The 25,937-nt window shown below is 39.8% G+C and overlaps 1 protein-coding gene across 1 annotated transcript in view; it reads left to right on the top strand.

Moving 5' to 3' along the window:
- Positions 1-1,530: 1,530 nt before the first annotated feature.
- The window catches only part of b4galnt4a (beta-1,4-N-acetyl-galactosaminyltransferase 4a), a 216,720-nt gene continuing 192,313 nt past the window's right edge, over positions 1,531-25,937 (top strand). The window contains exon 1 of the mRNA XM_088340891.1: positions 1,531-2,633. Within this exon, the coding sequence (XP_088197017.1) occupies positions 2,492-2,633 (142 nt within the window). The 5' untranslated portion in view covers positions 1,531-2,491. The remainder of the gene's footprint in view (positions 2,634-25,937) is intronic.

Raw genomic sequence — 25,937 nt, 5'->3', positions numbered from 1 at the left:
GTCAGGCTTTTGCTGTATAACAATGGAATATGTTTTTTTTATACCGTATACCTGTCAATTAATACGTTTTTCTCGTAATTTATCAAACATTTTTGATCATTTCAAATCGGGCATGCCCTATTACAATGTTTGTACGGGATTTTTTGTGAAATACACCGCTGCAAATAATAACCAACACTGAATTTACTACAAGAGGTGGAATAACTGAGAATGATGCTGAGAGATTTGTGTTGTTTATTTGGTGAACAAAATAAACCTGTTTACATAAAGGATCTTTGTTTTTATTCTACATAGTCTGTTTTCCTGTGAGTAAATAGGTGCCAAGTTGTATTTTTAAGTTTTATTATCACTTAATTAGAGGAATTGTAATAATACATAAGGGGGCAAACCGGCTGAAGTGACAGGTATAAATAATACTGCTATGTATATTAAGCAAGACTACATTTATCATGAGTGAGAAAAGAACTAAAAAAGTTACAGAAAGAGTTGTATGTGTTGTTTATTTGGTAAATTAAATAAACCTGCTTTTCACTAATTATCTTTGTTTTTATCTTACATCACTGATTGTCAGCAACGCCAGGCGCCACACTTCAAAGCAGCCACTATAGCTCTATTTCTTAACTACTATTAATCAACCAGAGAACATTGAGGAAACTCATGCAGCCGTCATTTCACTTAAAGTCAAAGTCATGTTTTTCTCATTGCATTTTTCACGTTTTTCTCATTGCCTCAAAGAGCGAGTTTGAGGTAATGAGAAAAGCGATTTCTTTAAAAATCGGACCGGGGTGTCTTTGCAGAAGTTTAAATAAGCTTTAGCTCCTTTACTATGAGAGATAAAAATGTGAAAGTGAAGGTCCCACATTAAACTGAGAAATTAAAAAGTAGAGGGACTTTTAAATCATTTAATCAATGATTTATATTAAGGTCTGTATGATATGTGGTCACTTTCCAGTCTCCATGAGTTAAATAAACGATATTGGAAATAAATTCAGTTTTTTCTTTGTTGTACTACTATGTTGTTACTACGTTATTACCAAGTAATTATAAATTAACAATTGAAAGTGGGGTTAAACAGACTCAGCCAACCATTTCATTTGAAAATTACAATGACCCAGCACTTGTGAACTGTTTTCAGAACAGGTCCGCCCGCACCTCAGCTGTCCTTAAGGGGCACCCTGGTGCCTGTGGCCATCACGTTGGAGACCGCCTGGTACAGGACTCGGAGAATAATATCTGGCTGAGGTTGACAGGTATGAAACCCTCAAATGTGTTTTAATTGATTTCAATATTTAAATAAAATAAAATGTGTCATTTAACTCGTTTGGATTCAGAGTAGTGCACGACTAGAGTAGAAAAAAAACAAAGAAATAAACAACAGCGAGGACCGCTGCCATTGTGACTCCGCCCTTTTGATGTTTTTCCGCGTTTTAATTGGCTGCTGAACGTGTCACTCTTCATCTTCCTGGGGTAGGTTGCTCTGCACCTTTCAGATGCTCAATTGATGGGCGTCGCGAACCTTAAGCGGCGACATTTATTACACCTTTTATTAAAACTTAAAAAAAACAACAACAGTACATTTACAATGTAAAGCTAATTTGCCAAGGAGCACCACCCACGAAGCTCGTCATTTTTTCCTTTTGCAACATGCCCTAGCAAGTCGGACGTCGCTATCTTCTTCGTGTCATTTCTGCACGAAAAGCGAGCTCAAAATCCCAGGATAACTACAGATGTCCTTTTTTTCTCGTTGTCATTTCGTGGGATAACAAAGAAGTATTCACTGTTATATGTGAAACGCACCTGCCGCAACGGACAGGACTCGTGGTGTGTCATAAAATATTTTAAAACGGACGACCGGACTTGAACGTTATGCTGGGTTCGCCATGGCATATATCCCGTTGTTTCGGCGCATGTGTGAAGCGTCGAGCTTGGAGCCGGGCACGGTGACAGCTGAGTGCCCCTCCTCTCACGGGACTTGAATAAAAAGGCTTTCTCTCGTCTCACTTTCACAAGCTTTCCACAGCTGAAGATGGAGCATTGACATGTTGTCCCCTTTCTCGATGTGTTTACCCTCTCGTCTTACTCCAGCGTGGGGCATCTGCCCTACAAGTTCGGACATCAAACTGCCCACCGCCCCGTGACATTTCCTATAGGAGCCCCGCAATAATCAGCGAAGACTTGAGCCACCGAGGGGATTTGCCTAGATTATCGCCAGACTGCTATTTGCTCGCCTAAACGAATTTAGCGGCTTTTAAGCAGCTGCCTTTTCCCCGGCTGGCCCGGGTGAGATCGTGGAGCTTTGCAACATGAGAACCACAGGCGTGGTTGCAACCTCTGGTGATCCCATAAAGGTAAAGGGATGATGCCTGCACCCTGTGATATTTTCCCCACGGTGAAGGCACAGGGAGCATAGGAACACCCTGGAAAAAGCGACCTCTCGTCCGGATCCGTTGTGACTCTCGGGGCGGCTACCCCGGAGGATGTTGGAGTCAGGATGCTGCGCTTCCCCGTGAAGAAGATCCGGAAGCAGTTTAAACTGCTGCTGCTGCTGGTGCTTCTCACCTCCGCAGTGTGGTTTACTTACCTGCACATACACCAGGGGAAGACCATCAAGCTACACTTTAACTACGGAAAAGGTAGGTTTTAAACTTGATTATTTGCGAAGTTTGGTGAGTTTTTCCGGTCAACCTCAGCCAATTTCTCCACGTGGGCTATCAATAATTGCATTTGCCCGTATTAAGCAATAATACACCTTACAGACATAACGCAGCACCCGTTTACAAGACAGAATATGTAGACTACCGCGACAATATTAGCAATCTACGGTGACATTTTCATCCTTTACCAACCAGGTTGGGATCATGGGCGTAACCAATCCGTTTTTGGATGTGCTCGAGCACCGCCAAATTCGACCCAAGCACGCCCACAAATTATAGCAATCTTTAAACTATTTTTCTTAATAAAGATTTAAATATGATTATAATTGTTATATTAAAAAAGAAGTAAAACAAAATAAAGATGTGAAAAACGCAGCGTCCAAAATACTTCACTGCCTTGAAATGGTGCCCTGATTTGTTGGTAAGTTGCCTCAGTGTTATATTTTGTATGTTTAAGGTTTATATAAGTATGTTTAAGGCTTGTATAAGTGACCTGTATGGCTTTGTACTAAAAAATAAACGTTTCATGAAATATTATGCTCTATAAAGATAAAAAAGTTGCGTTTAATGCACTTTTGGAAGATGGACTTCAAGAAGTCCTCCTCCGTGGTAGAGAGTGGATGAAAAAAAAGTGATCCAACCTTTTTCTCAACCGCATCAAGCTTCCTTATTCCATTTTCATTTCATAAGAAACGGCTTGCTTCTTCCTTGCACGTTACACCAACCATATTGAACTTGTACACGAGATATTAAACAATAAAAATATAAAGGTTCCTAAGTACAGAATGTTTACACACGAACGAGGAAGAAGAAGCGGATTTCTTCTTCGAGGTGGATGCTGGGTGATCTTTCGCAGCGCCACCACGCACCGGTAGCGGCGGAAAAAAGCACGACAGTAATGTCCTGTTTTTGGAAAAAGGATCACACAATACAAAATCTAACTTATAGCAATGTCCGGATATTTTTCGACATCTCAAAAAAATGTTCGTATCTACTGTTTTTCGTAAGTCGAATGGTCGTAAGTAGGGGAGCTTCTGTAGTCCATTTGCTTAGTCCCTGGTTGGGGTGGATACTTTTGAAATGTAATCCACCACAGTTACTAGTTAGATGTTGAAAAATTAAATCAGTAAAGTAATCCAAATAGCACAATATTGCAGTAATGTAACTTGATTACTTTCAGCTTCAAATACTAGGTATGCCAATAAAAAACGAAATAAGCATAATAGAAGTAAAATTACTAAATTTAGTGTGTTTTGTGAAAGTAACCTTAAAAAATAATTGGAGGAAACCAAGGTCAGGTCATTGCTTGTTGTAATATAAAAAAAACTTAAAATTGTAATGCAAAGTGAGCTTGATTTAAACTATATATACATGTAATTTGCTTACATCTTTTCTTCTATAACTATAATGACATACAACTACATTTTTTGCATCCTAATTACACATCGCAGTTACATGTATTCTGTTACTCTGGTTACCAGTGACCAAGACGATCCAAAATAGAGCCTACCAAAATGGGATAGACAATATCGCTCTACCCCCCAAAAATCCCAACTTGTTTAAAAAAAAAATCCTCTACTAAAACTGTTATATGGCGGACACATTTAGAAATGATCAAAAAGCGTATAAAATACCGGAAAAACATGTACGTTGACAGGTATGCAAGAGGATTTATTGAAAGTTAATATGCTGTAAAATCTCCATTTGGCGTTGATTTTATACTTCTCCAAAATGTTTATTTGTATATCTCTTGATCACAAAGAGTCTCAAAGGGCTGCATGGACCACAGATTATTGCAAACTACAGACTATTATTACACCATCCCCTGATCTAAAACCTACATGAGGGCAAGGAAAAACTCAAAATCCTCAATATGAGGAACTTGACTTGACAAATAGAGTGAGTTTGTGAGATGCGTTTACGAAAGACTATTCCCACAATGTCCCAGATGCACTTTGTGGTTTGCGCAATGGTTTTGATTGGTCTGGTCAAGAAAACAATACATGGGCAGCAGATGTGTTAATCCTTAAATTTAATCATATAGTTTGTAATTTGTAATTTGAGAGACCGGGGTTTTGCCAAATCACCTATTTTTGTAGTATTAGCAAATTGCTCAATGTATTTTCTTTATCAAGCAATGTCATGAAAGGCACATTATTTTATAGGAAAGAATAGAAAAAAACGTTTTGACATCGTATTTACATTTGCAAGAGCCAACGAAAGTCAGGATGTGTCCCAAGAAAGAAAAATTATAAATTGACAAAGATAAGGACAACATAACAAAACTTAATCTGATTGTAAAGTGCCAATTACAGTAAAGTATGACTAAACATACAAGTGTTGCTGAAGCCATTTTAAAGGAATAAAGTAAACAATATAAAATTGTAGTAAATGTGTAGTAAAGGTCCCCTGTCTGCACCCTGCTATCAGACCAAACTAGGGGGTGCTGCAATGTTCAAACTAAACCACATTTTGTGTAACTCAAATGATAAACAAAGAGTATATGTGTACAGTAGCAGAACACTGCCAAAAAATGACCAATGAATGACTACTTGATCAAAATAAAATGTCAGCTTAGTGAACTAGCAATGAGCTGCTCTGTGGTCATGTGCAAACTAAAAAAATGGAAATCTCGGCACATCCAACCTTTTGGGAACATTTGCAGTCACTACCAGAATTTCCAACATGTTTGGTTTTGACGAAGGCAATACTTTTGCCTTTGACATTTTTAGCTATTGATACGCACCTTGAAAATTGAACCAAACATTCTGCACACTTCAGCACAGGAAGGTAATTTTAGAATAAAATGTCTTAGGAGTAACAATAATGTAATAATAAAGATTGAATAGAAATGAGACTATGTGGAATAAAAACGATACGGATTAGAACCAAAATGGGCAGGACGAGATTGGTCTAAAAATGTTTTTTCCCCATAAAAAACGTTATATGGTGTTTACAATTTGAAATGATCAAAAAACATATAAAATACGGGTTAAACGAACACGTTGACAGGTATGCAACAACCATAAAATAAAACAAAAAGCAATGTGTGTTTCTATAAAGTGTATCAAACTGTAGATTAATTATGAGCTCTTAGTTGAAAGTGTAAATCTATCACATTTACACAATCTGAAAAACAAACATTGTATTTTACACATTTTTCTAAGGGTATGTTTAGACGTTTCCAAAACTGGCCATTTGGAGACGACCAGTTTACAACACTAAATACTACGCAAATGTGTATTTTACTTTGGGCATTTTTTAGACATTGTGAAAGAATTTTAAACATTTGAATTCTCTTTCCGCGTGTCTATCACTATTGTGCACACCTGCGCGGAAAAATGGTGTTTAAAAATATTTTGCTAGTGGCATCGTGAAGACAAGACTTTGTCTACATACCGGTGGGCGGTTGGAACGATAATGGGTTAGATCCTAAACCTTGTTTTACCTCCATTGAATTCTCTCTTTCTTTTCCTCAGCCACGTTTGTTGTTTTGTCCGCTTCCTCCCGCCTTAATGAATGCAGAATAGTGACGTCTGTGGCCTATTGATTAGGTGCAGGTTGCATGAATGCGTCAGAGATCTGATATGTTTCCGATTTAGGACCACATATGAAAGTGGATCGGGTCTGGTTTGGAAAAAAACCATCGTTTGGACGGACTTTAACAGATCATATTCAGGTCTCAATCGTGCAAAAAAAAATCTGATTTCCTGCAGCGTGAACCAAGCCTTAGACACTTAAAAAACTTATTTTTCCAGCTTTTTGGGGTTAAGGTTGTCATTTTGACTGTATTTGATACAGGTCTTTTCTCCCTTTCACCATTTTCATGCTACACTAACAAAAAATCAAACATGAGGATGAAATCACTTTCTACCCCCCTGCCTCTTTTGTTGCTCTCTAATGTGTTGCAAAACCGAAACAGCTCTGATGAAAGTAAGATAAAAGTAGATAGGCGCAGTGGAAAACATATATAATCGCTCTTTGAACTCAGTTGGGCATTGTTAACACATACTTACTATAGAAAATATTCTACTTTCAACTTTTAGCACACCTCAAATGACAAACCTCACCTTTAATTGGTAGTTGATTATGAAAATGAAGTAGCTTAGGTGTGTTCCCCCTCTCACTATCCATTGATCCATGATCTATTTTAGGGCAATTTTTGCATTTTATAGGATAAGACAGTGATAAGTGGCGAGAAACAGGTTAGCCCACCCGACTGTATATCGTCGGCTGCCTAGCGTAGTCACACCAGTCACATTTGCAAAGTAAAAATGATGCAACTATTAGTAAATATTCTTCGCGTATCGCTTAGCAGCAATAAAATCAATTTCTGGGACGACAATTTCGGTTTTGTTCTTTAGAAAGGCAATTCTCTTAATTTCACTCTTGTACTTGCACTTCAAGGATCTGCTTCCAGCAGTCTGCAAATGTGCACATTTTGCCATGTTTGCCAACACCATGTCTCAAACGTAGCAGTTTTACTCTTTGAGTAGGTTCATCTTAACGGTTTTGGATGGCGTGTCGTGACTAAGAAAACGGTTTGGGTAGTTCTTTTCTTTCCTGGATAACAAATCAGAGCAACATCTCTTGCTTTATGATCGTGCATCTCTTTAGCCTTCAGTGCTTTCTGAGTCTGAGAACAATCTGCGTAGTGCGCACGTGTGCTAGAAAACCTCTAACGAGCAGTGAAAAATCGGTCATTTTGCCCAGTCCAGGTTGTGTATTGCATTCAAGAAAGCAAGATTGAGGATTAGTGGGCGAATATATGGAAAACACACACATTCAACACATTTAAATGCAGGGACAAACATCTTCAGTATGTCACAAAAACAAGTACACTCCTCACATTTTTGCAGATTTTCTTTACAATGTTTATTGGACAACACTGAAGAAATATCGCTTTGACACAATGAAAATTAGTCTGTGTAAAGCATATATAGCAGAGTAAATTTATTGTATCCACCCATCCATCCATTTTCTTATGCAATATTGAGAGCTTGCAATCAAACTCTCAGATGAGACACTCCATATCAATTTTGTCTCTGGACTTCAATCCACTTGAACATCTCCTTTTCGATTTCTGGGTACTGTCCAAGACATTTTTTCACCAGGCACGGTGTATTACAAAAACGATTTTGCCCCACAAAATGACCAGAATCATCACACTTTTACCGTAAATTCTGTGCTCACGCTTTCCCCATTGATTTTCCGTTACTTTGTTGTTCCTTTATAAGCCACGCCTCCCTCCCTCGGCGCTGCCTACCGTTCGCTACCAGTTACACACAACCTGATACTGTCACGAAGCGTGGTGGCGTGGAAGGTGACCGGACCAGAACGTAGGCAGGAGGCATGAAGGGAGAACTCAAATGCGTTGACGATCCATAGGTTTTATTTTTACAAAATAAAAGTCGCCCAATACTCCGGGGCAAAACAGAACAACACAGAGTTCCTCCGGCACGAACTCAACGGGACATGGCATAACAGACTAAAACAGGACAAGGCATAACAGACCGGGATTGTGAAGAATGAGTATTAATGAACCCGCCACCGCAGAGCCCACCATGCAGCCTTAAATACAGACCCACCATTAGTGGAAATGCTTTCAGCTGTTGCCCAGGGGGCGGGGCAGACTGGTCACCAAGGCGACCGTGACAGAGCCCCCCTCTTAAGGGACAGCTCCCGAGGTCCCAAAAAAGAAAAAATTACAACCTCACGCCCCGGAATGGTTCGACGCTCACGATTGGGGCAACCCCGCTCCCTCCTCCGAACACGCAGGAACGGGGAGAGGCAGGCGCCATCTGCGTCGGGCGGATCGGAATCGGCGCTCGGCAGGGGGGGGTCCGGCGGGCAAGCTGGACAGGGGATAACAGACAGGCAGAACCGACGAACAGGTAAACAGGACAGGCAAAATCAGGACAGATAAACAGGACAGGCCTCTACAGAAGAGTCGCACTCAGGACAGGCCTCTACAGAAGAGTCGCACTCAGGACAGGCCTCTACAGAAGAGTCGCACTCAGGTCAGGCCTCTACAGAAGAGTCGCACTCAGGTCAGGCCTCTACAGAAGAGTCGCACTCAGGTCAGGCCGATGCAGAAGAGTCGCACTCAGGTCAGGCCGATGCAGAAGAGTCGCACTCAGGTCAGGCCGATGCAGAAGAGTCGCACTCAGGTCAGGCCGATGCAGAAGAGTCGCACTCAGGTCAGGCCGATGCAGAAGAGTCGCACTCAGGTCAGGCCGATGCAGAAGAGTCGCACTCAGGTCAGGCCGATGCAGAAGAGTCGCACTCAGGTCAGGCCGATGCAGAAGAGTCGCACTCAGGTCAGGCCGATGCAGAAGAGTCGCACTCAGGTCAGGCCGATGCAGAAGAGTCGCACTCAGGTCAGGCCGATGCAGAAGAGTCGCACTCAGGTCAGGCCGATGCAGAAGAGTCGCACTCAGGTCAGGCCGATGCAGAAGAGTCGCACTCTGGGGGTTCAGGTTCAGAAGAGTCAGACTCTGGGGGTTCAGGTTCAGAAGAGTCAGACTCAGGGGGTTCGGGTTCAGAGTGGCGATTCAGACAGGACAGGCGGAATCAGAACAGGCAAGACATGAGAGGGTCAAAATCAAAACAGGCAAGACATGAGAGGGTCAAAATCAAAACAGACAAGACATAAGAGAGTCAAAATCAGAACAGACAAGACATGAGAGAGTCAAAATCAGAACAGACAAGACATGAGAGAGTCAAAATCAGAACAGACAAGACATGAGAGAGTCAAAATCAGAACAGACAAAACAGGAGGAGCGGAGTCGGACTGGCAGGCAGCGGAGTCGAACAGGCAGGCTTGGGAGTCGAACAGGCAGGCTTGGGAGTCGAACAGGCAGGCTTGGGAGTCGGAGTCGGGCTGGCACGCAGGGGAGACGGAATAGCAGGCAATCGGCACGGGAGTCGGGCAGGCAGGCATGAGAGTCGAACAGGCAGGCGTCAATTCCTCCCGTGAGTCGATCCGAGGCACAGCAAGGGCCACGACGGGCGGGGCCGTGGTTCGAACGAGCAGGGAAGGCCAACTCAGTAGGCGCCTGCCAAACTGCGCACTCCAGCTCTCCCCAAGTCGCGCTGGGATCGTTCGCTGAGTTCAATTGTGGGCGGGTTCATTCTGTCACGAAGCGTGGTGGCGTGGAAGGTGACCGGACCAGAACGTAGGCAGGAGGCATGAAGGGAGAACTCAAATGCGTTGACGATCCATAGGTTTTATTTTTACAAAATAAAAGTCGCCCAATACTCCGGGGCAAAACAGAACAACACAGAGTTCCTCCGGCACGAACTCAACGGGACATGGCATAACAGACTAAAACAGGACAAGGCATAACAGACCGGGATTGTGAAGAATGAGTATTAATGAACCCGCCACCGCAGAGCCCACCATGCAGCCTTAAATACAGACCCACCATTAGTGGAAATGCTTTCAGCTGTTGCCCAGGGGGCGGGGCAGACTGGTCACCAAGGCGACCGTGACAGATACGTGCATATAATCTGACACCCTGATTTCCATGTTTTATATTTTATGGTTGTAAAGTTGATTTGGATGTGAGTATATACGGTAGGGAGATTATCTCCATGAGGAGATATTCTCGTACTCTGTGCTTGAGACGGAGCTACCATCACTGTAATCTGTTGTATTTGTAGGTAAATATAAACACCCTATATTGATTGTTTCAATAGATCAATGGATGTATGTGAACACATAAGTGAAACTGAATTTATATAATTCAGAGAACACTATAAATACAAATATTTTTTTATGAAATAGTGGAGTAAACTAGTAACGTACCAATAAGTAACGACAGTGTTGGTACTAAATCTTATTAATGACGCATTTCAGGACTCGTTACAGAGGAAAGTAACTGTGTTCCAGAAACACTGGTCATAGCCTCATGCCTTTTAAAGTAATTTTTGTGGTTGCACTTCACCGGGACCAATAATGTGTGCTACTGTCCGTGTTGATGATTATGGAATTACCATTAGGTTTTTGCAAATTTATGCTCAATAGCAACGTTTCCCCTGCGCAGGGGCAAGCAAATTACGGCCCACCGGACAAATGCAAACAGTCGGGCTTTATTATCCGACGCGTCAAACAAAAATGTTAATAATATCATGCTAATATGTATACAATGGTGAAAAAATAATGATAGCAATGAAAATGTGTTAAAATGGTGCCACTCTTGTCCCCAGTGTACCTAACATTTCAATAGTTGGCTACATGTTTGTTTACTTGCTATTTTTATCTTTTATTTATTATATTTATGAAATGAAATGAAATGATCTGCATTTATATAGCGCTTTTCAAGTCAATGACTTCCCAAAGCGCTTTACATTGTGCTTCACATTTCCCAATAGCGGCTGTGATCTGTGCAGCCATGTAAGGCGCTAACCTGCTTATTGGGGGTAATTGGGGGTTCAATGTCTTACCCAAGGACACTTCGACATGTAACACGGACAAGCCGGGATTCGAACTGGGATCCCTTAATCCTAAAACGATCGCTCTACCTCCTGAGCTACTGCCGCAATACATTTGATCAAATTCAATGAAAAACAACAGCTTCTGAGCTAGCTGTATTGCCGTATATCAAATTTAGTGTTCAAAAAGGTGACATAATTCATTACTTTGATATAATTCTCAGTGTTTCAACCCACCCAGAAACAAAAATTACATGTACTTTTACATGTCTGCATGTTTGTATATTCAATGCATATCACAGCTATCCTAAAAATCCAATTTTTCTCACAGTAAAATTTTTGCCTTGAATGCGATCTACGAAAAATGCGCACAAAAAAGCACATTTTTTTTAAATGGTAGCGAGAATTTGAGAATAATTGGGTATGACTACATTATGTCATCCCTCGTGAATTGCGTTAGTATGAGATTCAAGACTACATCGGCAAATGCAAAAAATATAATCAATTTTGAAACTTTTGCCAAATTTCTCAACCCATTGCGGCCCACGACTCAAAAACCTTGCCCACCATGGCTCTAGCGTATTTATGATAAATGTAGGGACATCCAATCGCTATCGTGAAATATGATCATGTTATTCTAATGATGTTGTTCATGAAATAAAAGTAGTTCAAATTGTTCATTAAATCAAATTACCATAAATTTTAAAATGGTAACATCATATTGTGTTTGATCTTATCATCCTTACTAGCTAAAAGAGAGAGCAAACTGTCAGAGGAAAAGGCGTTCTATGCACTGCATGTATTAGCTTGTCTAATTGAGCGTCTTCCATTGAGCTAGCACATGAACAGGTCAACTCACTTAACCTCTTATGAATAACATGTCCCCTCTTGCAGCCTAAAGTTACTAAGTGAGATGTAGCCATTACGTGTAAATATTCATATCCAAGTGTTTTGCAGCTCCTGCAGTCTTGTGAGGGTTTTTCATGAATTTCTTTCCTCATATTTGAATCTAGAATGGACATCTTTACATATCGTATTGCTCCCTCTTCTCTCTACATTTGCGTTTTAGTAATTACGTTCACAGGAGTATGTGTTTCCCAACTTATAGTCAGCCAAAGCATTCATCTTTCACAGAAGGTGTACCATAAGAAAATTCTTACTAAAGCCAGATGGGTCAAGATTCAGATGTATCTGAGAAAAAAAACTGTGAATTATTTGTATTTAAAAACATGTTGTTTTCTGTAACATTGCGTGTGAGTCATATTTGAACTGTGTAAATGTGTGCCTAAGCTTGGTCAACAAGTCAAAGCGAGAAGAAACCTTGAAAGGAAACCTTTTTTCACACTTTGGTTTATGTTTACAGGCAAACCCTTTCGCTGCAAAATAAACTGTGCAAATGGAACCCCCCCCCCAACTCTATGTTAAATTACCGGTATTTGGTGAATCTGGGAGTGTATTATTACTTTACCTTAGAGTGCCACATCTAGTCTCCTTCACAATGTTCACTAGCGAGACCAGGGGATTAGCAATGAAAGGAAGCTGACAAGCAATTTGTAATTATTTCACAAGTATTATTGGACAGAATATTACCCTCACGTGATTTTTAGGCCAGCAGAGGAGGCCTTGCAGGCCTTGACGACCTCTCACTGCTTTACTGTACTCCATCTGTAGATGCAGTATTTTGATGGTTTATATTCCTTCGGCAAGTAACAGCTCCCATTTTTTTGTAAATTTTTGCAGATAAGTTGATTTAAACCATCCCAATCATCACTTTCGAAAAGGACCATTGACACAAACTCCCCCGTCTCTATTCACAAAATGCTCAAATGCACTTTGATTAGTCAAGCCTTTTATGTATATCAACATGGTTTTCCCAATAGTTCCACTGTCCTTCTATTTAATCTGAATTTAAATGAGGAATGTGTTGGCAGCTAGCACAGCAGTGCATATTAGATGAGTGGCACATGTATTTGACTGGTTTGGCTTCACAACAGTCCCCCTGTCTTCAAGCATCAACAGGTTCTCTGAGGAGGAGGGGGAAGTGGCGAGCCTGCGAACGCTGCATACAGGCTTTCATTGATGACTTGGCATTAGCACACATACGAAATGTCGTTATTGATATTGTATAATATCATCGTGTCGTCAAAGAAATTTGACTCCCTTTAGCTAAAGGTTTCTTGGCTGTGTAGGAAGAAATTGAACTTCTTGGAAGGTTATCTACTGCAGTTGTCCCCAAAATACAGCCTCGATGTTTAGTTTGGCCCCCTGAACAATTCCAGAGAGTTTTCATTGAGTATTTATATACCATATAATGCTGATTTATTTTGACCTTGAAATTAACTCAAAGTCTGAGTGTATGATTTTGGTTGAGACGGGACTCGAACCTGCAGGTGTAAACTCCAAACCCATACCACTAGGCTACCAGTGATATGAATCACAGATAGAAAGACATTGACTTTTGTCTCATCACACAATTTTTAGTCATTGTACAAGAGATGGATGTTAATTTTGTTTGCCATTTCACATGTTACAATTACAACACATTAAGCATTGTAAAGGACATATTTACTGTCATTGTAAGTTGGGAAAAAGAATTACCAATCATCTCTGGTACAATGACTTAAAATAGTGTAATAATAAGATAAAATCCACTGCCTTTTCGCAAGTGTGTATGGCACAATATAAAGTTTATGTTCTATGGATTTGTTGTGTGTGTAGAACACAGAAAGTGATATTTTTTTATTATTCATTTATTGCATAAATAGTGTTATTATATTCTTTTGGACTTTTGTTCGGGGAAGAATCCAGAGAGGGTTTTTTGGTCATTATCTATCCATCCATCCATTGTCTTCCGCTTATCCAGGGCCGGGTCGCAGGGGCAGCAGCCTTAAAAGGGAAGCCCAGACGTGTCAGAACCAGAACAGATACAGGACCCAATCGTGTGATGTTCTCACACAAGCTCTTTATTTTATGGGAAATGGGGAGTCATGCACGTTAGGAAGCCGGTCTGGTGTGGAAGGTGTAAGGTTGAGTTCCCCAGAAAAATGTGTATTTCTAAACCAGATGGTATCATGTTTCCTTTTTAAATATTGTTACCGCCCAAAGGGGCGTTTCTTTCTTTGTCTGTCTTTGTTCTCTCTAAATAAACGCAGTTGGGGCGGGACAGGCCCTCCAGAGATGGGAGCGCGGCCATTGGAGATGGACGTGAGTTTTCTTCCTCTTCTGGCCCCTCCCCCTCTCCAACTTGCTAGTTGTAAAAATGAGACAAAATGCCTGGTATATTTTTTAGTGATCAGCCAACTTGAAAATAGCTCTCCCCACATGAGAACGCTTTAGATCCAACAGAAGGACAGGACGCCAGAGCCTGAGCAGATTGATAACGGATCAGGGTAACGAAAATAAACAGGAGAAACTAGACAGAACCAAAACAGGCAAAAATACATGAAGTATAACACCAATGTTGATTTTTTTTTAAAAAAAAACATAGGTCCAAAAATTTGTATTTTACCTAAGGGGCCGCCATGTTTGTCTGCCGTCTTGCTACTGGCTGAGGCACTGGTTTTCGTTTGCATTAGACAAAAGTGCCATCTAGTGGTAAAACATTACACACTGTGGCTTTAAACAGCTACAAAAATCATTGTTCAGCAACAAAATAAATTCCCTAATAAATCGCAAGTTTTGTGTGCTTGTTAAGGGTGGTGATGGCTCTGAGCCTAAAAGTCCTTGTCTAAGGGACCTGTAGCACCTACCATAAGTCAAAGAGGTGGTGTCCGGGGTGAAAAGAGTCTTTTAAAATGTTGATGGCTTAGCGTGTTGCAGTGCAATCGCAGTCCTCACTGGCTGTCTCGGTGCCGTGGCAACCGTGCCCTCTGATGTCACCTCTCCTAATTTTAGCTCCTGAGGCACTCACAGTTTGTCAACATTAGCTCGCCCAAGAACCATGATTTTAAAATGCTATACAAAAATTCATCTTTCCAAAGCACGTTATCGGAAGCTCCTTATCGAACCTTACAATCAACCCAATGATGTGTTTTCTTGCAAAATGTGTGAATTTCGGTTCATTTACTTGGCAGTCAGTACAACTGCTCTAACAGCATAAGCGAGCAGAAAAAAATCTTTTCTCCTGAGCCCTAAGCACACATTTGTTGTTAGGGTTGTTAAAAAAAATCACATGCTCAGTCATGGAACTTATTTATGCACTTTTGTTTTGGTCTTACCCTTGAACTATTTTATTTAGTGGCCAGATGTGTGATAGATAAATGTCACTAGCTACAGTTTTTGCATTAAATACAGTGCCTTGCAAAAGTATTGCCCTCCCAAGAACATTTTGACATGTTGCCATATTTCATGCTTCAAACCTATAGTTGTCATGTCCTGCACGGTTGTCATGGCGCCCAGCTGGCCCCGCCCCTTGACACCGGCTGACCTGCATTTTCCCGATTACTCCTATGGGTACTTAAACGCGCCTTTTGGAACTGCCCGTTGCCAGATCACTGTTTAGCCTTGTTGAAAACCTGTTCATGCCTGTTTGATCTGAGTAATGCCTAGATTGTAATTTTGCCTGCTTTTGAGCCTGCTCTGTTTTGTTTTTGGTCCGTTTGTGTGTTGGACAACTTTTCTTTCTCAATTAAAGTGACAGATCGTCTATGCAAATGAGTTCCAACTTCCTGATTCCCGGTCCGTTTCGTGACAATAGATAAAAAACAACATGTGAGATACCGACATGAAAATAAACCAAATGTATTGAAAATTTTATATTGTGCCAACAGATAAAAGAGGAAAATTAGGTATTGCAAAAATATTGCCCCCTTTTGAGTTAATACGACCTCCGACCTCCTTTTGCTGCAATCAAAGCCACAGGTCTTTTTAGGTATGTTTATGTTTGGCACAGCTTGAAATTGAAATGTTTACATAACCGCTCAAGTTCCTTAAGGTTTGCTGGTGATTGCTTTTGCAGTATTTTTCAGATCTTTCCACAAATGTTCAGTAGGAATGAGGTCTGGACCATTCCCTTGTAGATTTTGCTTTATGTTTAGGGTCCCTGTCCTGTTAGAAGTTGAACATGTGCTCCATTTTCAGGTCTCTTGCAAACTCCAACATATTTTCTGCCAGAATCGCTCTGTATCAGGCTCTATCAATATTCCCATCAACTCTAACAATCTTCACAGTCCCTGCCTAAGAAAAGCAACCCCAGAGCATGATGTTGTCAACAACATGTTTGACAGTGGGGATGGTATTTTCTGGGTGATGTATTCAGCTAAAAAAGTTCAATTTGGGACTCATCTGAGCACTCAGGTCCACTTTTTTTGTCCCACCTCAGCTGTGTATTCTTCCAGGTCATCCAATATAATCATCGGTCTTTTGGTTGCATCTCAGATTAAGTTTATTCTTGTTTGTGGTCAATAGTTTAAAGGGACAGCCAAATCTTGGTAGGTTTGCAGTGGTTTCATGATTCAACTCAATCCTAGACCTGCTTGGTGGTTTCTTTGGTTTTCGTAATGCTGTCTGTTTTCTAATGACTCCCTTCACAGACCTCTGAGCCCAGCACAAGGCATGTGCATTTAATTGATGTATTTTAAACTGAGACTTAATGACACAGTTGCCCTCTGTTTGTTATAATTAATCATAGAGGTCGTCATTGGGTCATCAGGGTGTCAGGGGGACCAGAACAGAGCAGGAGACCCCAGAGCGTTTGTACAATTCTTTTATTTGGGGAAGCGTAAAGGGTTAGCGGGAGACGCGATGACCGTCGAACGTCAGCAGCAACGCCGTGAAGACAACTTCGGAAGACGTAGCCAATCGTAGCGTGGGACGGAGGCAGGTCGAGTTTACCAGGACTGGAGAGAAGATCGTAGCGTGGGACGGAAGCAGGTCGAGTTTACCGGGACTGAAGAGAAGCTCGTAGCGTGGGACGGAAGCAGGTCGGATCGGAGGCAGGCAGGCAGAATCAGGTAAACAAGAAGGCACATGTAATCGGGAGAGTCATACGGGGTACAGAAGTAATCCTCAGACAACCACGTCTCGGCGTAGCGTGCTTAAAAAGGGAACATAAACCAATTAGGAAGCGCATTCCCGCGCATCAGATGATTACCCCAGGTGGCTCCACTTGGGTAATCATGACACAGGAAACTTCTGGAGTCAGTTGCCTGAACTGAGAGAACAGGGGGCTAATATTTTTGCCACACCTACTTTTCAGTTTTTTTGTTGTAATTATAATATACAATGTTCAAATAATCTGGTTTTACTTCCCGAATGTGTCTCACTTGATGTTGATTTTGCGAAAATATTTTCAGTTTCTTAGCTTTAAGTTTGAACCCTAAGTTTTAGCAATATGACAAAATGTTCTTGGGTTGCCAATACTTTCGCTGAGCACTGTATGTAACTGGTTTCAACAAGGTCTATATTTGAGTAATGTTTGTTCTTGAAAAAATATCAATTTTCATCAGAATAGCTAATCTTGTTTGCATGGTATACTTTGCTACAAACTTTGCAAACATGTTTTGTTGAAATTGAATTTGTCATAGCAAAACAACATTGAGTTGTATTTGAGATTTTTGATAGAAGCTCAGTTCTTGTGACTTCTGTCATTGTTTTAAATGAAATAAAGGAAAGGTTCATTTGTCCGGTATTGTTAGGCAGTAACGCAATGTGTATTGCTCCCAGTAAGTAACTCTTAAAAGAGACTTAATCTAGTTTTCATGTGATGAACAAAAACAACCCTGTATTGGTCGTATGAGGACAGAACAAAACAACCCAAGTGTTAAGCGGAAATCAATTTCTTAGAAAAGTCATGTTTTATATTTTAGGGGGCGTCTGACGGTTCTTAGGGAATGGCTTTTTTTCGTCAGTGTGTTTGTTCGTTCCGTATAGTGAGGAAGCAGATTTTCAAATTAGAGGCTGAAAAACAGATGAGCAGGTTTTATTACGGAATATGTTCTTGGCATAAATAAGCTGGTAGACAATGACTGCAGCAAAATTTACTTGTGCGAAGACTGATGTGTATTAGCATAATTCTAATATATAAAGGGCAGTCGAGAAGCTGATTTTAAATCTATCACAGTAGTGCCTACTGTACAGTAGTTCAAAAAACGTCCCACAAAAGTCAAAACTCAAAAAGTACAAACCTTTATTTATCTAGTTAAATATTTGTTTGTTTTTGTCTTACAGATGAAAAAAAAACACGTTTACATGCTCAAGTATTTGTTCAACACTTAAACGTATTGTACTTTATGAATGCTTTTTTTGTACAATTAATTTCTACATTCTGAAATTTTACTTGTAAAAATAATCTTACTGTTTTACTCCACAACTTTAAGAATTAAGGACCGAATAATCTTTATTTTATATGATACTTTGCCACCATCATGTGGACGTTATTTAAAACTGAGTTTACCTTCTGGTTCTGTCTTTCAGAAACCATATATTTTTCCATCATCAAACATTTTTGAAAGAGTGACAGGAAGCCTTTAAGGAACGTCAAAGACCCGCATGTGGCTCCAGACGAGATTATGGGTCGGAAAATCCAACTTTGTTGGGGACAGAAAGCATCTTCCTCTAAAAGTATGATGAAAATCCGCCAAGTAGCAAAACCGCATTAAATAAACCGCAATAAAGCAACAGATTGTTGTACAAGTTAAACATACTGTTGAATGGTTCATTATCCTCCTGACTCAAGAAGCTCACCCCTTAAGGAGGACATCAATTGTGTTTTGTTAAAACTGACGAAAGTAGGATTTTACTTAGTGTGACCTGCTTGTTTAAACATCTCCTCATTAACCAAAATGTATGTTTCTTGTTTTTCATTGTTTATTCTACTCAAAGTATATATATTATAAAAGGAAGTACATCTGGAGTTACGTAACTACGACGACATAAATTAAGTATTTATTCACCAACATATATGGGTCAAGATGTTACTCAATATTACAACAAATTCATTTGTCACACGGGTCAAGTGGGAACCATGCAATGTTTTTTCCCCTCTTTTGTTACATAGTTAGTCAAGTCAAGTCATGTTTATTTGTATAGCCTTTAATCACAAAGAGTCTCAAAGGGCTGCACAGACCACTGACTATTAAAGACTACGGACTATTGCATAGCTACATAAACCTCATCACCATTGATATATATTTTACTTGATTAAGTCTGCATTTCGCTACTTTTAGTCACCCAAAGCACTAATTATACACAAGAATATTTTATTTTAGCAAAAAACACCAATAATTCTCCCTCCACTCTGTCCATTCTTTAAGATTTGCATTTATAGGATGGGGTAAACTACGGGCCATGGACCACATACTGCCCAACAGGCCTCTCAATTCGGGCCATCAAATTTTAAAAAATAAATGGTAACATAATAATAATAATAATAATTTCCTTTGTATTGTCATTCTTTGTAACAATGTACACAGAACGAAATCTCGATACACCTGACCCGTTGTAGCGAGTCGATGCAGCCGCAGCCAGAGGGCGCCGCCATTATACCAATTAGGTATGTCTCGGTCGAGGCGCGAACCAGCGACCTCCCAGTCTCAAAGCGGGCACACTACCATCTAGGCTACTGAGCTGGTAACATGTATACAATGTTAAAAAATAAGTACTACCTATAAAGGTGTGTTTATTTGGTACCACTCTTTTCTCCAGTGTCCTCAAAGTTACAATAGCTGGCTACATTTTTCAAGTCAAGTCATGTTTATTTGTGTAACCCTTCATCACAAGAAGTCTCAAAGAAGCGTAAAGGGTTAGCGGGAGACGCGATGACCGTCGAACGTCAGCAGCAACGCCGTGAAGACAACTTCGGAAGACTATTATTATACCATCCCCTGATCTAAAACCTACTTGAGGGCAAGGAAGGGTGAAGAAAATTAGGAAAGCTTGAGGGGGGACCACACATGAAGTAATGACCAGGCTGCAATGGATGTTGCAATGCACAGACATAATCAACATGAAACATAGGTCATTTATAAGCTATAAAATATAATTGTGTTTTAGACCTAGATTTAAACAGTTCCACTGAGGTTGCAGATCGAATCTCTGTGGGCAGAGGATTCCACAGACCGGGGCCTGAATGGCGAACGCTCTCAAACCTGCGTATCTCTTCTTGGCTTTTGGGATCATCCAAGCGAAGGCTCCGGACCGGAACTTAGGGGAAAATTAAATGTTGTGGGAAGTCCATGCATCATTTTGTATAATACCAACAGAACCTTAAAATCCAATTTTACGATGAAAGGGAGTCAATGCAGGTAAGCTAAAATCAGGGTAATGTGATCAAACGTTCTTGTCTTATTTAAAAGCCTCGCTGCAGCATTTTGTACCAGCTGCAGGGCCCTGGTGCTAGACTCTGGGCGACCGTAGAAGGTAACAAACGCATAGAGTATTATCTCAGCATCAGACTGGTACCGCATAGGATGAATTTTAGCAATGTTTTGAAGATGGAAAAAAGCTGTTCTAGTAATATTCCTAACTTTGGAACTGGAAGGACAGACACCTAGATTTTTGATTAAATCACTCTGGTTGACAAGAAACTTGTTAATGTTTCATTACTTGATATTTTTTATTTTGTATCCAGCTTCTTTATTCTGCTACTTCATGCAACAAAAAAACCTTCTGACCTACTCTGATTGCATTTAGTTTTTTGATTTATTTTTTAATGTATTGCTTAAAAAGGTTTGTAATAAAAGACCGGAACCATCAATTTCCGTTCCTGAAGTTTATTTCAGCACGCTCCTGAGAAAATCACATTAAGTAAAATTCAGCTTTTGTCCAGTTTATCTAAATACAATAAATTTGAGCGGTTTGAGTAAGATTTCCTCAAAGATGCTGAAGCGGTCATCAATAAGACATGCCTTTAACTCTATGTTTACTTTGTAATAGATTTTAAATCATATGCTGAATTTATCCTCTCCATTGACTAAATGACATACTTGCATCCAAGTAGAACAATGCATACCACAAAAATCTCTGACAAATCTTCTAATTAGATTGTGGGGATGTGACCTTGTCATAAAAAATGCATTATATGTGGAAAAGTCATTCAATTCGAAGCGGCTTGATTTGGAGGTTTCATCCGGTGAAAGAGTCAATATCATGTCAGTCATGTGAACCAGCATAAGGGAGTTTGCCAATGTGTTTGATTGGTTTGAAGCCCGCTACTTGGCGTGGTGATAGCGAGACCAGTCATTGACCCAGCAATAAATTTACACCACAGCTTATCCGACTCACACGGTCAATCTCTCAGTGGGTGATTCCAATATGAGGATAAAGATATTTACTGTGCCAGAAAGACTGAGCTGTCTGGCCACAAGTTAGGACAGAGCAAGAATTAAGAGGAATTCTGAGACATTTTCACAGATTTAATTATTTTGTAACTTAGACCAGTAGTCAGCATCCATCAGGCCATGAGACGGTACAGGGCCATGGTTAGTTTGGTACTGGGCTGTACAAAAGAAAAAAAAAGTTGCTCTTTCTTTTTGCTTATTAAGCGTTTCTTCGTATACACTATACAGTAATCAGTGCACTACAAAATCGCTGGTTTACTGCTTCATGGATTTTGAATTAAGTTCGTCTGTGAGACCAGTCTTTATTGTCATTGATATCAACATATCATGCTATGTGTTCTGCAGCAGACAGCAGACAACAGATAGTATCACGAGGGCAGGTTTGGGAGGGCTTTGTGTGTTGGGTGGGCGTGACTGTGCACGCGACTGTGATAGGCTGGTGTATACCTTCAGTCAAACAGCTGTTAATGTCTGTCAACCAAAAAAAAACAGCCAAGCACAGCAACAGCTACCTTTTTTTGAGAGAGAGATAGAGAGAGAGAGAGAGAGAGAGAGAGAGAGAGAAAGAGAGAGAGAGAGAGAGAGAGACAAAACCGCAAAACCCTCTCTGCAGATAAAAGCAATTTTTTCAGCGCCTTCTAGTTCTCTGTGTGACGTTAAATTATTTTATACAATTTATGTAATTGTAATAATGCCTTTGTGAGGGAGAGGAAAGCGTGCTGTGTTGCGTAACTCAGCCCACCCCTTCCACTTACCCAATCAAATTGTTGTGTGTGCTAGGCTAGCATCTGTGGGAAATAGTTTGTTCTGTGGGGTTTTTTCATAAAGTATCCCAACAGTGAACTTACATTGTTTAATCAGCGTCCATATAAAGGATTCCTTAGCGATATACAGCCAAAACTGGTTCTGTTTGTGTGACCCCTTGACTGTAAACTGTTGGCAAAATTGTGCCCTTTATATACTGGACTGAAGAGTGTTTTATAGTATAAGAGCTTTGGCTAAGTATCCCTCAGACCTGACATAAATCCTGCTAGAATTGCAATGCTATGGAGAAACTTGCACAAATATCGTATTTCCATTGAGCCATAGGTTGTTATTTTGTTCCAGTCATACACTCTCAGTCAGTAATGACGTCATCTTGAGTTAAGTGTCACCCTTGGGGGTTTTTATGACGGTGCGACGCTACATAGTGTATTTTCAAATTTTGCTGGGTGTTCTGGTCCCCATTAACTGCTATAACCTGTATACACGCAAACTTTTTTTACCTGTCTTTTACAAAAGTAAATTACCTAATTTGAGCAGTGGTGGATCAGTCGGCCACTTCTGCTCAACATTGGATGCACTGGAAATCGAACTCGGATTACAGCATAAAGAGGATCGTTGATGAAAAGGCATTATATTCTATCTCATCATCACTTTATTTTTACTCACCGTACTATGCCTTTTCGCCTGTCAGTCAAACAGCCTGGGTAGGTTGTGCAAAGTTGTTTTTGGCTGAACTCATTCCCATAATGCTCCATTACAACACCGTACCTACTGTGACACAAATGTCGCAGCGTGTGTAAGTCTCTCCGTTTTAAGTCTTGTTGTGCGTTATAGACTCTGTATTGAGTTTGTGAGTAATAATAGTGATGAGATAAAAGCTAATGCCTTGTCCCATGTCATCCAGATCCCTAGTTGTCTAATAACAACACAGTGGATTTTGGCATATTATCATTGTTATTATTATTGCTTTTATTAGTATTTTCCAGTTTTTATTGTTTTTTTTACTGGTATCATCAAAGTTGTTGTTTCTATTATGACTCATTTACTGTAATTATTTATTTGTAATCCTCTGTAATTCTGTGTCAGCGTTTAGTTTAGCAGTAGAGGAAGCGGCTGAATTTTGGCATTGGCTTCTGGCATGCGCCCTGCACCCAGGGGCTAGAACGGCACTGAGGATTGAATTGCAGAACTGCGCATGATGCGTCAGGAGAGGAGTAAGCTGTGGCTCTTGATTACTTCTTGGAATGTCTTACAAAGTCAAGGACAATGTGTGTCTACAGAGCTATATTCTTGTAGTGAGTGATCCAGCATGGACAAATACCCCAAATTTGGACTTTTTCAGTGCTAAACAAATAGTGTGTTCATTATGACTTAGCCTGTTGGTGGTGGGCTCTGCCTATTGTGCAGATTTACAACCTCTTAAAGATGCTGTGACAATTGGATGATATCACTGTGGTTCCTTTAGACACATGCATTGTACAATCTTGTGGAAGTCATGATACGGGTGCCTCAGCATGTGTCAGACTTTTCGCTTGAACTCTTGATGTGTGTAATTGACTCTGGAGGTAGGCTAATTCTTCATCTCATAGTTCTGTGTTAATTATTTTTCTTGAAAAGAGTAATTTAATTACTTTGCATATGTTAGTATAAAAGCGCACCTCTGTAGACTTTAGAGGGTTCTCGCAGATTTATTTTTTTCTAGTTCAGTGATGTAAAAACTCAGTTTGACTCTTGAGCCAGATCCAAAGTTTCTGTTCTCTGGGCTGGATCAGTAAAACAATGTCAACTTCCAATATTTAGCTTAATGTAGTTCTTCAGTATCATGCCTTATCCTTCAGCCTACTTAAGTAGCCTACCCTACATATTATTAACATGGATGACAAGGATGATGACCAAAATCGTGTGATCAAAACTTTTTGCAAAGTTCATAAATCGTTCATAGGTTTAGTGTTCTTACAATCAATTCTTGCAAAGTGCCCTTATGTTCATGGAAAGCATTGTTTGGATTATTGAGGTTATCACAAATATGTTAAAAAAAAAGCACCAAAGTGAAAGGTCAAGTCAAGTCATGTGTTTTTGTATAGCCCTTAATCACAAGACTACTCAAAGGGCGGTACAGAATACAGATTTACAGACTACAGAATATTATTACACCATCCCCTGATCTAAAATCTACATAAAGACTAAGAAAAACTTTACCTCTATAGTTAATGCCGGCCCCAAATATGGTAAATATTATATTTTTCTTTGTTGATATGGAAAACAATTTTGATGAACTCAATTTTCATACATTTTATGATACAAAAGTGTAAATACTACATTTAACTTAAACTCTTAATCATAAATACTTGTTAAACCATAAATAGGAAAATCAATACCCATCTAAAAACATTCATAGTTATAATAAATTACATTTTCTCTGAGGTTTTCTTGAAAACCAGTATTTTCAATAAATGTAGCAATGTTTAACTGTTGTTTACTACACAATGTTAAAAACTAGAAGCATACTTTTTCCCAATAAAAGACGATGGTTTGCGCTTTCTTTTGATGTGTATATGCCTATATACAGTAGCTACAGAGCTATTTTTTCTGTAGGCCTTCAAATATTAGGCAAAATAGCAAATATTCGAGTGAATCTTTTGGCATTGAAAGGGTTAATATGAAATGCATACCAATTAAAAGTGACAAAAAAAAATAATCATGAAAAAGCTAGAGACAAGAAAGTCATAAAACATGTACAATTCAGGCTCACGTTCCTTAAGAGCGGTGTGTTAACTAGAAACACAAAGCAGAGTGAGAAAGAAGGCAAGAAGTGTCATAGTGGCAGAATTGCTGTAAGAGTATTGAGTGTGGACGGCCATGATCCTGGTCATGATGGGATTTGTCAGCTTTCCTGTGCTTTAGCTTGCTCGTGCTCTTTGCTCCTCACCTCTACAGGGGGATTTTCTTTGATGGGATGTGTATGCTGTTCCGGGTGGTATCAACTACTGTTGCTTTTATGAATTTTCTTGGTCTTGGGTAAATGCAAAAAAGTCACTTCTTTTGGAGGCATTCCTGGCCTCCACCAGGTAGATACTTCTCAAAGACACAAGGTCAGTCAAGTTAGAATTCTATAGATCCTATCTAACCTCAGTATATTCAAAATGCTTTGGTTCTTAGGATCAACAACACAGTTATATCCTCTTTATTATCTTGAACTGAATAGTCTTTATATCATTAATTTCAATAGGGTATGCAATTAGATTGGACATGGCACTCCAGGGTAAATATGTAATAAAGCCTTTAAAGGCAAAAAATAATAAATAATTGTCAGGATAAAAAGGCAAAAATTCTTATCAACATAGTTCTTAGAGATTGGTCCAAGATATGATAATAGTTCAATAAAAATGTGCATCGTAACAATAGTGCATTGAAAACTGTTCCAGTAACATTTAGTAGCAACAAAAATCCCCAAATAATTATCAAGAGACATAATTTTGCACACTGGGAAGAAACTTTCTGTGAGCCTGTTTTTCCTTGTTTTAAGATACCTGTAGCGGCTACCAGAGAGCAACATGAAAAGAGGTGGTGACTGGGGTGAGAAGAGTCATTTTTTTATGTCAATGGCTATGCTGCGATAATGCAAGTCAGTAAAATCCTTCTGACTGGGCTGAAAGCAGCCAATGATTTTCCGAGCTGTATTATATATCCTATACTTTTGAGGTGTCGTAATATTAAATGTGTAACTGCATATATATTCATGATTGTATTATTTCTTCATATAAAACCTATTTCAGTCATTTATAAGTGATTTATTCATTTAGTA

Source organism: Urocampus carinirostris, chromosome 7 (assembly GCF_059441175.1).
Source record: "Urocampus carinirostris isolate Australia breed hairy pipefish chromosome 7, RoL_Ucar_1.0, whole genome shotgun sequence".
In the NCBI taxonomy this organism is placed as follows: Eukaryota; Metazoa; Chordata; class Actinopteri; order Syngnathiformes; family Syngnathidae; genus Urocampus; species Urocampus carinirostris.
The sequence above is the reverse complement of the archived record's forward strand: the minus strand, read 5'-3'. Positions and strand labels throughout refer to the sequence as shown.